This window comes from Cataglyphis hispanica, chromosome 26, assembly GCF_021464435.1.
Source record: "Cataglyphis hispanica isolate Lineage 1 chromosome 26, ULB_Chis1_1.0, whole genome shotgun sequence".
Classification (NCBI taxonomy): domain Eukaryota; kingdom Metazoa; phylum Arthropoda; class Insecta; order Hymenoptera; family Formicidae; genus Cataglyphis; species Cataglyphis hispanica.
Window position 1 is genome coordinate 1722924 of NC_065979.1, and position 16420 is coordinate 1739343.

The following is a 16420-nucleotide window of genomic DNA, read 5'->3' on the forward strand; positions in this document are numbered from 1 at the left end:
CCGTCCGCGCGAGAGAATAGTAATGCCTCCCCCGCCTATCTCCCCTCCCCCTCTTACCACCACGGGGCAGATGCCCCCGACGCGACGGAGTGCTCCATCAAGATGTACACACCCGCCCTTGCTGCCCGTTCATCGCCGGTTAGGAACATTGGCTCGTCCACGAACTGCGACGTCCTCGAATTCGGACCTTCTTCGAGCGACGTCCATCGGTGCTCATCTCTGTCTTCCGTCTTCCTTCGATGTGTCTTCCTCTTGCGTCCTCTTCTACTGATCCTTGATGCCATCGCGCACATCTCTCCTGTTTCCGGAGGAGATAAGAGATAGGCCAATAGGGCTGGGTTCTCAATCCAGCGGCGCTTAATGTGCCCCGGCGAGGGCGGTGACCTCCTGGACCAGCTTTTGCCGTTTGGCGTCAGGCCCGTTGTTGTTATCCTGACCGCCAGCTCTCTCGCCCACCTGCGGTTGACCGCTAGTCGTGCTCTCAGCAGCCGCCCGAGCCGCCAACAGGGTGATCTGATTGACGACGTCCTCCATTTCGTCGGTGAGCGGATTCGTTTCTTCACCAGACTGCGCACCGCCGTCGAACTGTTGCTGCTGATGCTGCTGTTGCTGAGCGGCCTCCAGACGCGTACGATGCTGGAGCGTCTCGGCATGGCGACGCCAATCGTTTACTGTAGCGTAGGTGCGCGTCGGGACGCCGGGTTCGCAAAGCGAGCAGGCGAAGCGCATCTGCACGAGACGCAGGGCGCCCCGACGTTGCTGATTGCCCAGATAGCAGGAGCGCTGGTGCGCCAGCAACGTCGACTCTTGCGGATACGCTCGGCCGCAGCGGCGACACACCAGGCACAGCTCGATCTCCGCCTCGCGGCAGTGTTGCGGCGCGACGTTCGTCTCGTCCGGAACGCACGGCAGACGTACCGTCTCCAAGCCCGGATGATTCGGGTCCTGTTGCAGGAACGCCTGCATCAGAGCCCGCGGTACCTGCACTTGCGTGCCGCCCTCCACGTGCAGCGACATTAGACCAGCGCCGAGTAGGCCACCGCTCAAGCCCGCAGCCGCTACTGAAAGCAAATGGTGAAATTGTCTCTCGTAAGAAGACTCGTTACAGACACTGTGTCGCGCCGAGCCGTTTTAGTCTCTGACTGCTGTGTCGGTCCAGTTTTCGCGCTGAAATCATCTTACGCTGTACTTATTTGTCTCGAAACTGGACTCACACCGCTTTCAAAGCACAGCTCGGCTCGCTATTTTATCATTACAAATATCAACTATCGCATGAAATCAATCTCACATTCTTTCATAACGCAAGAGCAATTGAGAAGAATAAAGGTCAGTTGCACTTAAATTGCCTTGCGCATGAATATCTGAGAGATATTATATGAAATTCTCTTTTGAAATCTACTTCTGAAATTACTGTAAACACTGCAATTCGTATAACTCTAGATTAAAAAAAAAATATATATATATATATAAAATTATCAGATTTTTGTAAAGGGAAAGATAGCGGGGCTAGATGGCACATTCGTGCGTAATTGATTTGTGCCAACTTAGTTGTTGTCATAATAGCATTCCCGCCGTAACCGGGGAAGAATTTATGCGAAACCTGTTTTTGCCCGAGCGAGACAGGTAAATTGGTACTTATTAGCTCGTCCGCGGGCCGATTCGCATTGACGAGATAATTCCCGCGACCGTCTCGACGATCCAAAGTCCGCGAGTATCGAGAGGCCTCACGACGCCTCGTCGATTAATTTCAATTTTAGGATCGTGCACGGTCGCGGGCAGCAGGAACGGAATTACCATCATCTCTTTTTCTTCCCCTACGTCTCTAAAAAGACGTAGAAAAAAACGTATTGAAAAGAAAAGCGTAAAGTGCGTCACCTTCCAAACTAATTTGGCCGACGTTTTTAATCGAATCTATGATCGCAATCTATGCACGATCGCGAGGAAGGATGCAGAAGCGCGCTTACGTTCCGACGTTGATTAGGCGGGTTGACAGGTTTACGCAGTGACGCACACGGCTATATCGCCGCGTATCGTGTATCAGATGAGGAGTCGTTACGAGGCAGGAAGTGTTAATGATACCCCTGCTCATTCGATGGGCGCACAGCTGTAATTATCAGAGCTAGGTAGGGAGGCGCGAGGAAGACGGAGAAGAGAGAGAGAGAGAGAGAGAGAGAGAGATGGGGGGGGACGCCAGAGAGATTTTCTCTCTCTTTCTCTCTCCGGTGCGTCTTTAATAGTTATTAAACGGCAGAATCCCGAAGTGCCTGGTTCCGTTCCCTCTTTATTGTCTAATGAAAACCCTTGACACACACGGTGATCCACTGTTTGACCAACGCTCCTCTCTCTCTCTCTCTCATTCTCTGTTTCTCTCGGCTCGCCCGTTCTTCCTCTCGCGTATTTTGCGCTCGCATGGATTATGGTTTACCACGATTGGACAAGCAAATAATCCGCGTTTTTATGTCCCGCCATCGAAAAGGCCTTTCTCGGAACGAGGAGGCACGGCCGTGCAATAAAGAAGGGAGAAAAGTGTTACGGATAAATGGGGGATTAACGCAACAACATTGGCCATGCTGTATAGTTGTGGTCGCTCTTCTGTGCTCCCCTTTACGGCCCCATACGCGTTCGCGGGAATGTGGCAAATTCATTATCGGGGCCCCACGGGCTCTCTCGCTCTCGTCGGTATCGGAGGCAGCCCGCTCTTCTTGTTTGATATAATCGGTTGAATAATGATGGCCGAGCGCGCAAATAAACGCGCGCCAAACGTGTGGTGGACGACAGGCATTATTAGAGTATCGTAACCTTTGAGTTGGAGACAAAAAAACACGAACCATCCTTCAAGTTTAATTTAATCCTCATGTGAATGACTGAAAGATTTTTTTATTTAATTTACTGGGTATAAATATTTCTTTATCATGCAATAATATTTGAATTATTTAAGATAATTATTTAAGGATGTTTTGTGACCTATTTTGGAAATATTAGGGATTTCACCAAACTTGTACAAAATATTCTTACATATGTTCAGAAACTTATAAAAAAATTCTGAATCGATTTACTGAAGCGATCAAAAGTTATGAAGATTTTAATTAATAAATATATATATATTTGATTTGGAAATTATTCAAATTTAAAGTTACTTGATTCTTATGGAAAATCGCGTATTGTAGCATTTATTGACAAATTTGACAAGGAAAAAATATTACCAATGAAATAAAAATTTTCACCTAAGAAAACTCTAATAAATATTTGTTCAAAACTTGATTTAGATTCACTCATTCGTTTAAAAATTATTTACTAAAAATTGTAGAAAAATATTATCTGTCTTTCTCCCTTTCTGCAAATTACTTTTTCATTGTTTCTTGCAATTGATTTCAGGGGATATTCACGATCAAAAGTTTTTGCCATAAATTAGGAAAAATATTAATTACAACTATTTTTTTATGAAGATGTCAAAATCCATATTATTTAGAGATACTTTAATTCATTTCATAATCCGGATTTATTTGTTTGATTTTTCAAACAGTATAAATGCTAAGAAGTCGATTTTTTTTGTAATTTTGACAGTTTTTTGATATTATTGTACATACAAAAAACATCCTTAAGATAAATTTGATGTCATTTATTATTACATTATTATGTATCTTTATATACAAAAATTTTGCAATATTTAAACAGAATATTTTTAGCTCTTGTCGATTAAAAGGTCGAGCTAATATAAATGTGTTCCTATATAAAATTTATATGCGTATATAAATGTTACATTTGTAAAAGTGTTTAGAACTTAAAAAATATCAATTTTGGAATGAAAAAGTGACATTCTTGATCAAGATGCAATCAAGATTAAAAATTGATAAGCATTGATATTTTTTATTATTTGTGCCGTTCAATTTTCTACAGCGTAATCTTATCGGAAATGAAACGCAACTGATGTGATCTCTTTAGCCTTCTTTCTTCCAAGGTCACTGTCACTTCTTCGCCGCGCGCGCGCGAGAGCACGAAGATATATATAATATAATATAATAAGGAAGATCGTATAAATAACGCGTAGCGCGTCACGGACCATCCGTGTGACACCCTTGAAACAATCGAAACGGTTGAGGAGAGAGATTATTACTCTTAATGATCACTAGTTATTCCTTTGAGTGGCTCTGATTCGCCCTCCCTTCCGTCCTCCAGCACCTTCTCCTAGACGGTCAACAAAGATTGTGTTGTATATACGCGCGCGCGCGTTTCGTATACATATATATATATATATATATATATATATATATATATATATATATATATCGCGGAGATAAAACACACACGCACACACACATTATGCCACCATATACGCACATCACTTTGGTGCTGTCTCCTCAGTGGGGCTCATTTGCGTACGGATTGAGATAGTAGTGCTTCGGTACTGTCGCACTCATGAGTGTGTTTTTGTTTAAATGTGTGAGCGGCGTGTATATGCGCGAGATTCTGATTGCCGGCCGCTCCCAAGTCCCCAGTGATCGTCATCGCGACGCGGACACTCATTATTTAATTTTAGCATGACTATAAGCTTTAATCCTTTGCGCCGGGAATTACTCTGACCGTGATGCTAATGGAGCGCATTTATATGGTACTCAATACGCGCAAACAGCTCTCAATTGAAACGAACTTTCTGCCACTCTGTAATGTTAGTTAGAATGTCTTACCTATTAGATTTTTATTTAAGTATACAATAGAGCAAGTGAGTAAAGTTTCGTGTATATTTTTAATTTGTTTTTATTTTTATTAAAGAAAAAAAATTCAACGTTTTTCACGAATTAAATTTATTAATTATAAATTCTCAAATATTTCTTTGTGCCTCAAAATTACAGAACTTGTTTTTCTTGATTTCTTTTATAGTTTAAACATATATATCTTGAATTATATGTAGTATACGTTTATAATTAATTCAATTTAAAATAATTAAATATACTTTTTGCAGAATATATTAAATTGTATACATATCATTTATAAAATATTCTTAAATTAGCACTATGTATCAAAATTATTTGAAGTATTCTTACTTTCAAACTTCTAATGAATTATTATTTTTTTTTTTTTTTAAATTGACTATTTTATTAATTGTGCGACAGATTTGAAGAGCTGTTTGCCTTTCGGATTCATCAGATGTGAGAACCACTGACCTTAAGATTGCCACGACACATGCTGGAAATTTGTTCGGTGGGAATTTACGAGCGAGTTTCCGTGTCAGACCTATGGACTCTGGTAAGTAGGTATAAGTCCGTATAACCTGGCAGCCATATAAACTCGCATTCGAGGACCGGTGAACAGAATAATCGGGAATGTCGTTAGTTAACGCGTTCAGGAATTTTAACGGCTGTTCCGAAGACGCGCGCGCGCGCACGGAAAAATGCAATTCGTCATGTTGCGGGTTCAAAGTAGCACGTCATTGAATGACGGTCAGCGATCGTAGTTAGAATCGATCGTGTCTGAATTGTTTTATAAACTTGTTGAATCACTCGTGAGAAAGCTGAAGAAATCATTAAATTATTGTCATATGAGATAATTTTTATGACTGTTACATACAGATTTTGATTTATTAGGAAGATATTAATAGAGAATAAATTACTTTTATACTTTATTATTAATTATCGAGACAAATCGGAGGATCATAAACGCGATTTTTAAAGAGCGAAAGTTAAACTGATAGAAAATGGCAATGTAATAATTTTCTTGTAATGCATTTTTATTGACATACTTTCTACAAAATGTTTAATTTTACAAGCTGCTCCACTTCACTCAGATTTATTTAATTGAGCAAGAAGCTGCAAATATACCGATGCTCTTAGGAAAGTATTCTTTTATTACTATTTCATGCATGCTAAGAGGAAAACGCGATAGCTAAGGAAAGACAAAGAAAGAGAATCGCTCAAGTCGCTTGATATCAAGTTTCGAAATGCCTCTAATGACCGAAACAATAACGAAACTATGAACGCGAAATGCGCGATATTTCATGCCATGATTAAGGTAAAACACAGGATCGCTTTTTTCACCACGTGTCTTATCAACTACCATTAATTGCTGATTAAATAATGAAGCCGATTAAGTGAAATATTAAACGTCCCGCAACGCGCGCTCTCCTTCCAGATTCATCAGAGAGCGAGGGAATTCGTGGACTACCGCGAATATAGATGAATCTCGGAGGTGGAGTCAGTCTCCTTCGCCGAGGAGAGAAGATCTGCGGATTGCCATAACTGCCCGTTACGCGAAGCATGCACAACGGCGCATTCCGCGTGTGCGTGCTAGCGCGTTCTCACGTGGTTGACCACCGTACGTGTATAGGAAAACACGTCGTGAACGTGGGCGTGCATTCCTGCCTTCGCATTATCTCCTCTCCACTCTCTCTCTCTCTCTCTCTCTCTCTCTCTCTCTCTCTCTCTCTCTCTTTCTCGCGCCCGTCGTCGACCGACCACGTACGAGAAGGAATCCTCTCCTCTTTTTATTCCTTATCCAGACCCGTTATCGTCGATACCATGGCCCGAAACGGCTGTTTCACACCTCCGCTCGCGCGGGAATTAGGAAATAAATTAGCGGCCGGGCTAATTTCGTTATCTCGTTCGATGACCGCCCCATCCCGCTTAAGACGTCAAGGCCTGATGTCGGGTTTTCGAGACCCGATGCGGGGACCCGAGGACACGGTCGAAATCGTGTCCCGGCGCATCGCAGGATCAATGGGCTCTGCCTCCCTCGCTCGCTCACGCAAAGTGCGGCTTCGTTAAAAACAGGTCAATTCTCCGATTAAACTACGAGGTGCTGATACTCTCCCCCTCCTCCCCCTCCCCGTCTTCGAGAAATCGCGATAATCATTCTTGTAATTAAACCACGAGAGGAGATATTTCTGAAAAGTGGCGTGAGCGATGTCATAATTTATTTATTTATTTAATTGATTTATTGATTTATTGATTTAATTGATTTATTGATTTAATTGATTTATTTAATTTACTCGATTATTTGTTTCATTCATATATCGCGCTATATGCAATTAATTAAAAGGAAACATGCTACAGAAATACGTTATAAATGAATAATAATTGAAAATTATTCGTAAAATCTTTTTTTTTTTTTTATAATACATGGTAATAAATAATCCATCACTTCTTATTTAATCATGCTTTTATAAATATTGACGATAATATAAATCCAATAATTTACTCATGAATTGGTAATTATATATTTTACGTTATTAACAAATATTAATATTGCAAATGAAATGAAACAAGTAATATAATAGACAAGAGAATAAAAAAATAATTTTATTAAAATTAATAATTTAAATATATTTATAGTATTTATCGAAAAATCTTACTGCAGAATCTTATAAGAAATTTAAGACAAGAGTTTCATTTAAGTATTATTAATTGTATATCATGTGAGGAATAACACCGAGAATGCAAACAAAGTGTCCAAAAGTTCGAACTTAAAGCATACCAAATATCACAACGAGTCACCTGCTCATTCGACCGATTTTAATATCCTGGGCGATGTTCGGCGTAAGCAGATTCCCCTCGTCTCTCTCTCTCTCTCTCTCTCTCTCTCTCTCTCTCAGAAAATGTTAGATGTCAGGGATCACGAGGAAGTCGTAATTTCCACGCGAACGAGGCGGACCCGAATGAATTGACGACGGCTTATCTCGCGACTCGGCCACGAAATCGCTTCGTACGCGTATCGGACAAGATAACGATGCCGGCGTATCGATAAATTCCGCTAATTAATTATTGACGTGTCTCAGGGCTATTTTTACGCTCGTTCGGACCCTCCGCACGCGAAAACGGACGTTTCTTCCTCCTCTGCCTGTCCACCTTTTATTTCGAATCCTTTCTTCGCCAACAAAATTACGAAGCTGATTTTCGCGTTCGCTCTTTCCCTTGAATAAAATGAAATCCGCCATGAGATTTGTATCTGTAGAAAAGATTTGTATTTGTAGAAAAAAAATAATAATCTTTATAAAATTTTATATAATTTTTTTTTTTTTTATTAACATTTTACATCTTTTTTATTGACAATACATACAGCGATTGTTTCTGATTATTATATAAATAATAATTATAAAATAAAGAGTTTATATAAATATATAATTTTTTATTAAGAAGCTGAAAATTTTTTTATAAATATTAATTATAAAATGAATATATAAATATTAAATATTAATATATAATTTTTTTGATTCTACAGCTGATTTTTACGAACTTAATTCATTATTAAGGCATTGATTTTTAATAAGAGATGCTAGATTTAATTAATTTTCTCTATATATCGGGAAGTAAAGTAATTAAACTTTACTTGATATTTATATTCAAAATTAAAATTAATTATATTGTTCTAATCAGACATATTGAAAGATTATGATGATGGTGGATAACGTTTAATCTCAAAAACGTGTGCAAAATGTCGGGTCTTGTATGTGGCTGAGGACAGGTGTTTTTTTTTCGACACCTGTGTCATCGCTGTAGTAAAGTTGTATAATGAAGCAAATACTTTTTACGAGCGATGGGGAGATACAAATATATCCATATGTTGTATGTTTTAAGTGACAATATTAATTCGCGTAACGACGGTTCTCCAAATTTTCGATATACTTGAAAAAAAAAAAAAATAGGCTGGTTATAAAAAAGAAGACAAATTCGCGATCGATTGTGAAATTTTAGATGCATCTGTCGTTTGAAAAATTATTAATTTAACATTTTTTATCAATAAATTTGTTCGTTGCTCTAACTGCAAATTTATGTATATGATTTATTTATTTATTTTTCATCTAAATGTATCTAAAAAATTATTATTTTAATTTATTATCTAAATCAAAAGTATCAGTATTTTTCGAATTTCTGGATTTTCGCTTATACGTGTCTCAGTCTTCATCTTTTATTACATTTCATTACTTCCTTATCACGTTTTATTCAAGTGTGCGTTATTACTTTAACGAATATCTGGATCAAGCGCGATTTAGCGAGCCTTTCAGAGCCTCGAACGGCCGCATAGGTGACGAGTCACTCGCAGTCTCTGAACGCGACGAGGATGCATCGGGAGCCAGAAGGTGGAGTCCGCTGTCAGGTACTTGATTTCTCGGCATCTCACGAAGAGATGGAGAGGTCTTCGACCGGTAGCCTAAGTCAAGGAGCCGTCCCTAAAGAGGCACACCGGGGTCATTAGCGAATGGAGCATTTATCCTTGTCCTTCGCTCTTTCTCTTTCCCTCTTCTCTCTCTCTCTCTCCCTTTCGCTAGCTCTCGCTCTTTTTCTCTTAGCCGGGTGTTCGCACTTGATTCGCCGTCGGTATCAACGGGTGCCAGGCAGGAAGACCCGTATTATCGAGTCAATTGTCTCACATCCCCCTCCCCCGTACAGTTCAGCTGACTATAAAATCATTATCACCCGTCCACCACCACCACCTATCTCTTTCCCCTTCCCTCTCGTCGCTCCTATAGCCGCTTCTCGGTCGACGTTGAACGCTCGATTATCCCATTAATACGACGAGTCCGTGCGTCCATCCGTCCCGGCGGATCTTTAATTATTTAAATGCAGAACCGCGGCGGAGAACCCGGCATGAAGGGTATCAGAGCCCCCTAAAGAGACAGGGGCGGATTTGCGGAGATGCGAGACTTGGTCGTATTTCGATGCATATCAATTCTCATCGAGAAGAATTACTCTTTTAGCCTTGAAATAAATTCTATTAATTAATAATTTATTGATTATTGCTTTATCTTTTTAAATACTCATTACATTTGATGAGAACAAAAATACTAACGTATATCAAGTAGTTAATCCTGTTAAAATTTCTATTGTGAATTTAATAAAAATCTTATACTTGTCGGTTAATCAATTCATCATCTTGGTGCATAAACTTGGGATTAAGGAAGGCGTCGCGTGAGAATCTGCTTGCCATCGAAGCTTATTTCCTCTAATCCGTCCCTGCCCAAAGTGTCGCAGGCTCAGTGGGAACACGAGTAATCCTTACAAGTGACAAGTGGGCTCGAGGCAGCGGTGTATCCGGTAGCACTTTGGTATTTATCTCTATAAATACGCATCGGCGTTGAGCATCGTTGACCCTGGCGTAATAACGTACACGCGGTACCATCTATTCGGTGGCTCAAAGTTTCCACGGATTCTCTATTAGGATTCTCGTTAGGATTTTTTTATCCCATAGATTCGCGTTATTTCGCAAAACAATCTTCGTTGTAGATGGGCGGCTCAAAAATAAATAATTACGCACGGCCATGACTAATGGCGCGTCATCGGAAGAATTCCGCGGAAGAATAAATCCGAGTCCTTGGAGGCGATAAATAATGAAACGGGATTAACTAATATCGGCGCCGAGTGTTATGACTATGCGATTTAGCGTGATCATAGCGGGTAGGGACTGATCGATTGCGACTATCATTAGCGACGACTTAATGAGCCAGGCGCGCCGGACGTGGGAAGTAGCCTATCGCGCGCTAATTACCTCACTTCAATTATTAGACGATTACCGTACGGTAATGGGGATCGAAAATGGGAGTGGACTCTCTCACGTGAACCGCGTCAGGTAATAATGCACTTTTCCTGTTGTTTGCATTATGGTCATAATAATACACATTTGGCGATTTCTGTAGTTTTCAATTGGTTGTGCTCTCTTGTAAACAAAGGTACCGCTTGATTTTATTTTTAGTTAAAATTATATCCGGTGATTAAAAGATCTGCATATTTTTTTTCTAAATAACAATAAAGTGAATCTAGAATCTATAAAGATAAAATAAAATAATATAAAGATAATCTTTATTTGTTTACACGAGAACTGAATAATAATTGTTAATCTTTTTTTTTTTTCTTAGGATATATTTAATGCTTTTATTTAAGCACACAATTTGATAAATATTTACATATTTAGTGAAATTAAATTTGAATTCTTAGTCGAGCATTAAGATTATGAGAAAACAAGCTCGTGTTTTAATAAGACAGGACGAGAATCATGAATCTCAATTCGCCACGAAGATTATTATTATTCGCTCTCTAATTGCACGGCGTGGATCCGTGTCGCCGTGTTACAAAGTCAACCGTAAGAAAAAAGACCGGGTCCTTCGGTGGTATCTTTCCGGAGGGTAGCCCACCACCGGGGCAGGAATGTTACGGCACGGTAATAAGAGATTTTCAGCAAGAGGAATTAAAAAGGAGCGGTGAGGAGGAGATCTTTTCCCCCCCTTTCGTTTTCTTTCTTCTTAACGGACGCCACGTCGGCGGATTAGGTCTCGTTAAGATATCGCGAAGTCGTTAAAAATAATTGTCAGTCGGATAATTAAGGAGGGCGAAAAAAAAAGAAAAAAAAAAACCCTCCTTCTCGAGGAACGGGGGAGGAGGGAGGCAGACGTCTTCGCGGATTTTTTTCAGTTCGTTTCGTCGCGTCTCGTCGAGCTACCGCGTATTTGTTTTCCTCCCCTTTCCCTCCCCATCCTTCCCCCTCCCGCGCGTTCTCCGCCCCGAAGGAGCATCCACCCTTGCTTTTTATTCCCGTCTTCGCGTGTAACGCTCGTCGGGACTTCGCCCTCGATCTGCTTACGCTCCTCCTCGTCTCCTTATCCGTATTTTGTTGGCACATCGTTAGGGAGTAGCCCAGGCGGGAGAGGGGGGAGGGGGAGGGGAGGGGAGGGGTTCGTTTTCTCCCGTGTCCCAGGGATTGTGGAACGAGTGGTTGGGCTCTAGACTAACGGTGCAAACCGGCGGGGCGCGCGGCTTGTTATCCGCGTCTCACAAGTCAGACGCGGCCCCGGAATCATACCTCTTCGACACACGGAGAGAACATGCCGCCTCGCATTATGCATGCGAGCACCTTGCGAGAAGCTAACTTATACGCGGACCGTCGCAACGTGATACAACTTTAATGCACTCGTCTCCCCCGGAATGCCTACTCGGCATGGAAAAGCTACGCTCGGCGATTCTCTTTCTGTCACGCGAGGAGATTGACCTTGCCGTGAAGCGGCTTCCATAGCTCCGATCGAATGGCAAGATAACGGGCGTCTTAATTGATTTTGTGTCGGTTTTGACAGAAATAATTCGGTGATATAAGGGAATATAAAGGAGGCATAAAAGAAAAACCGTAACTTCTCTATTATTTCTGAATTTGGGAAAGCAATAATTTATCGATCTTTAAGAAGCCTCGCGACCATATGAATGCTATTATTAAATATTTTATTTTTATTATTTTTATTATTAAATATTATTAAATATTTTATTTTTACTATTTTTATTTTATATTTTATATTTATTTTTATATTATATTTTATATTTATTTATTTTATATTTATTAATTACTTTATACAATATTTTCTTTATTTTAAATGTATAATTTATTACATATGTTTAATTAACATCTTCTTTATTAAAATTTCTTTGAAAATTATTTTAATACAGTACAGTCAAGTTTCATTTTTTATCTTGCGTTGTAACGTAAATAACAAGACATATAAAAATGTTTTCAAACACTTTGGTATAATTTTCTCCAAAAATATTGCTTTCGGGGATATAAGATAAGAAAAGTGGAAACGTCTGCTCGAACCGCGAACTCTTTTCTTGATAGGCACCCCTAGGCAAGGGGTTGGCCGAAGGGAAGGCATTGTAAATATTAATGCGGCGGGCACGAGTAAAGGAAAATATTTGAATAATAATTACTGAGGCGCCCCCTCCGGTCCTTGTTACGCCCTCGTATAATAGAAAGGTTCACCGAAGAAAGAAGGCGCACGCGACGTCGGGGTCGCGACGAGAATTTTCTAATTAGGAGGATTCAAGCCGACCCTGCAAACAATACCAAAAGTACCACTTCCACCCGTCCCCGAGGACGTACTCGAGGACTTCTGAGGAGAGAGATTTTAATATCCAAGACCTCGGCGTTTATTATCGCCTCTTATTATCGTCGCAAGAAAGAAATAACGAGATGTATGTCAGAATCTTTCAGAATCGAACAATCTAACTATAATAAGCAGCGGGAAGCTCAAGCAATTATTTGTCATTTTCATTATCTATTTCATTATCTAATTATATTATTTTTCATTTTTATTAGTTTCCATTATATACGTTAAAGTGTAGATAAAAGTGTAAATAAAAGTAAAAATAAAATAAAAGTATAAAATAAAGTATAAAATAAAATGTAAATAAAAGTAAAAATAAAAATATCGAGAATTATAATTAATATTTGAATTTAAATTTGAAATGAGGAATAATGGAAAAAATTTAATAATAATCTGTCGAGCATTTTAAAGAATGAATATATTAAAATCTCCAGTGATAACGAAGGTATATTCCTACATAGAATCATTATGATTTGCATAATTTAATCTCTAATTATTTAAAGATTATCATGACTTTCAAATTAAAATTAGAATATATTATTATTTTTAACCATTTAGTGAAAAAAAAGGATATATTTTATTACAAATTCTCTCTATATAATTCTAAATTCAAGCATGTGTGTGAATAAAAGTTCCTGAATATTCAATAGCTTTAAACATGCTTAACAAGCAGGTACACCTGATATATGATATGATGATGTGTAAGTTTTTCGAGATACAAAATATAAATAGTACTAGACTACCGATGCATCAATAGTCATTGATTCGCGTATTAGATAATACAGAATGACAGCATATATATATATACTGACAACTGGAGGGCGCGAAAGTAGGACATTAGTGTTATATTCTGGTAGGATTAAGAAACCTTATCACGGTGGCGGCTCTGACGGAACTAATTTAAATTCATCGTCGTCTATGCATCGAATAAGCTTAGGTTTAATTATAAAACGTTGCGTAAACAAAGTTGAAATTACATTAAGCTATGTTTTGCGCGATAATTTATTAATATTTGACAAAATTACTAATTCTTGACTAAAGATTTGTATTATCTTAAGTGGCTAAATTAATGACAACTTTGATGTGATCAAAGTAAGTAACACACACACATCTATTTCTTTCTTATTTTATTTTTATAACTACTACGAGTCTTGTCGTAATTTCTTTCCTTTTCCCGATAATTGTGAGAAAAACAAGTAAAATAAAATTAGAAAACTATAAAACTATAGATTTTTAAATTTTGTTTAACTTTATAATTTTTATAATATATAAAATATATTTAAAATATATTTTAAATATATTTTAAATATATTTTAAAATATATTTAAAATACATTTAAAATATAATTAATCTTATAAATTTATATTAATCATTAATCATTAAATTGTATAGATGTATATTATTATAGGTATGTAAACGCGAGGATAAAAACTAGAGCATTAGAGTTGTCAAGTTTGGATTAAGAAACCTTACTATAATGCAGGTCGTTCGTAAAATTATTAGATTCATCAGTACTCGTTAGGTTTAATCCAAAAACAATATATCTCTATTATAACGTGGATAAATTCTGAATATTATTTTATTGTTAGCAAAAAAATATATTATAATATACATTCTATATTAATTGTTCAATTACAAAATTACATTTGAAAAGGTGAGATTTAAATACGTATATTTAAAAAAAAATAAATAAATAAATAAAATAAAAAATAAAAATTCTAGAATATTTAACATGTGATGCATTTATCGCGACATGGAACAAATATCGTAGCTATGTAATTTAATTAGCAGTTATCAAAAAATAATTAAAGAAACAAACAAACATCTTAACTCTCTCTACAGTTAATCACACAGGCCAATATTATACAAGGATTACGCAGTCGTTTCCTAACAATGCAAATTGACATAGTCAACATGGCGAGCTCGGGAAACAGGACCTTGAAATTAATTAGATACTACATGTCGTTAGATATATTAGCCTAATCGGCAATTAATTTCGAAAATCGGTCGCGCATTTTCCCGACTCGCTCGCAAATCGCATTAGTTACGTAGCAGTTACGCGTCTCTCAGGAATTAATCGAAGGTCGCGCGGGCGTAAGAACGGTCTTATCGATGGAACAATGATGATCGAGTAAACGTAACGCGTAACGAGGAGCCCGCGGCACGTTCAAAGACTCTGCACGGAATAAATCAAGGCAAGGTTCATGGCGCGCGCGTGGTTTTGCTTCCTTCCCGCTGACTCCCCGACAGTCATTAGGATAATCAACGAATTAGCGTTTCCGCGCTAAGGACTGGATAAGGCATAAGGAGTTAGGAGGACAAAGTGCGTCTCGACACGCGATCCCACCGTATCGTGCAGGTACAAAACACATTCGCCCCCTCTCAGGTGGAGATACACCTTTCGATCAAATCCACCTGGAATTTGCGAGATCGTGAGTCATTTACCTTAAAAATTTCGCGTAATTGTCGATTTTTTTATTTTTGCATTATTATTTTTACGTGCTCTGAGAGTAGCAAAGTGAAAATTTATTTTGACGAATAATATTTTAAAATATTTTTTTTATAATATTTTAAAATATTTTTTTATTTTTAAAATAAAAAAAAATATACAAAATTCAGATAAATTAAATTCTTTTATAAAAAAATATCGTAAAAAGAATATAACACAAAATTTAATGGTGAGAATGAAAATAGATATAAACAACTTTTATAATATTAAGATATTTTAAATTAAATATAATTATAAAAAGGAAAAAGAATTTTAAGATATGATGAATTTTTAAATAATTTAGAAGAAAGCATAGGTATATTTGTGTGTGTTATAAATTTCTTATATAAAAAAAACTCTTCGAAAATGCCGTGGGATATTTGATGTCTTTAAAGCTTGTTTACAGCGATGCAGGGATGCGCGAATATTAACATAAAACGGCAGTGTTGCTTTATGTTTATTTCGGTCCCCCCCGAGGCATAAATTTTCGCGATGCGCATTCCCGATTGTTTGCAGATGCGCTCACGCATCGCCTCGCACCGTCGTGCAACCACCTAAGAAAGAATTCATTCGGTGTGTGTCCTTAGAGATCCATTTCGCAGATAAGACAAGCCACATGGTCAAGAGGCTTGACTATCTCATCGTTTTTCACGCCTTGAGATCAAATCGCCCTCCTTGTCGCTACGTGGGGTGCATTCGCGTGTGAAATTGGGTAGAACGAGCGATGGACGCTTCAATTTGCTCTAATTAAACGCTCCTTAACTCCGGTCGGAAGAGTCCGTCATCGCGATCACTGTCGCATAACCGACACGCATGCATATATCTATGAAATTTTTGTTTAAACATTACTTTACGTAGATTTTTATTGAAATTAATAACAAAAAACAAATGGACGAGAGTTATATAATTAATCCAGACATATTTTTATAAAAAATAAAATGCATGCATTGACATATGTATGCTCCTGCCAACAAAATCTCGTGTGCAAAATAATTTTTTTCTTATAATAATTCTTTTTTGTTTTCGCGAGGTAGACTTATCTAGGTGGCGAGCGTGTCATTTAAGGGCTCGTCGGCTTTAAG

General features: G+C 38.1%; 1 protein-coding gene across 8 annotated transcripts in view; it reads right to left on the reverse strand.

The window, feature by feature from the left end:
• Positions 1-231: 231 nt before the first annotated feature.
• Positions 232-16420, reverse strand: part of LOC126858560 (zinc finger homeobox protein 4-like) — a 363658-nt gene continuing 347469 nt past the window's right edge. For all 8 annotated transcript variants that reach the window (XM_050608973.1, XM_050608972.1, XM_050608970.1 and 5 more), the window contains one exon: positions 232-1061. In XM_050608973.1, coding sequence (XP_050464930.1) covers positions 358-1061 — 704 coding nt within the window. In that variant the 3' untranslated portion in view covers positions 232-357. The remainder of the gene's footprint in view (positions 1062-16420) is intronic.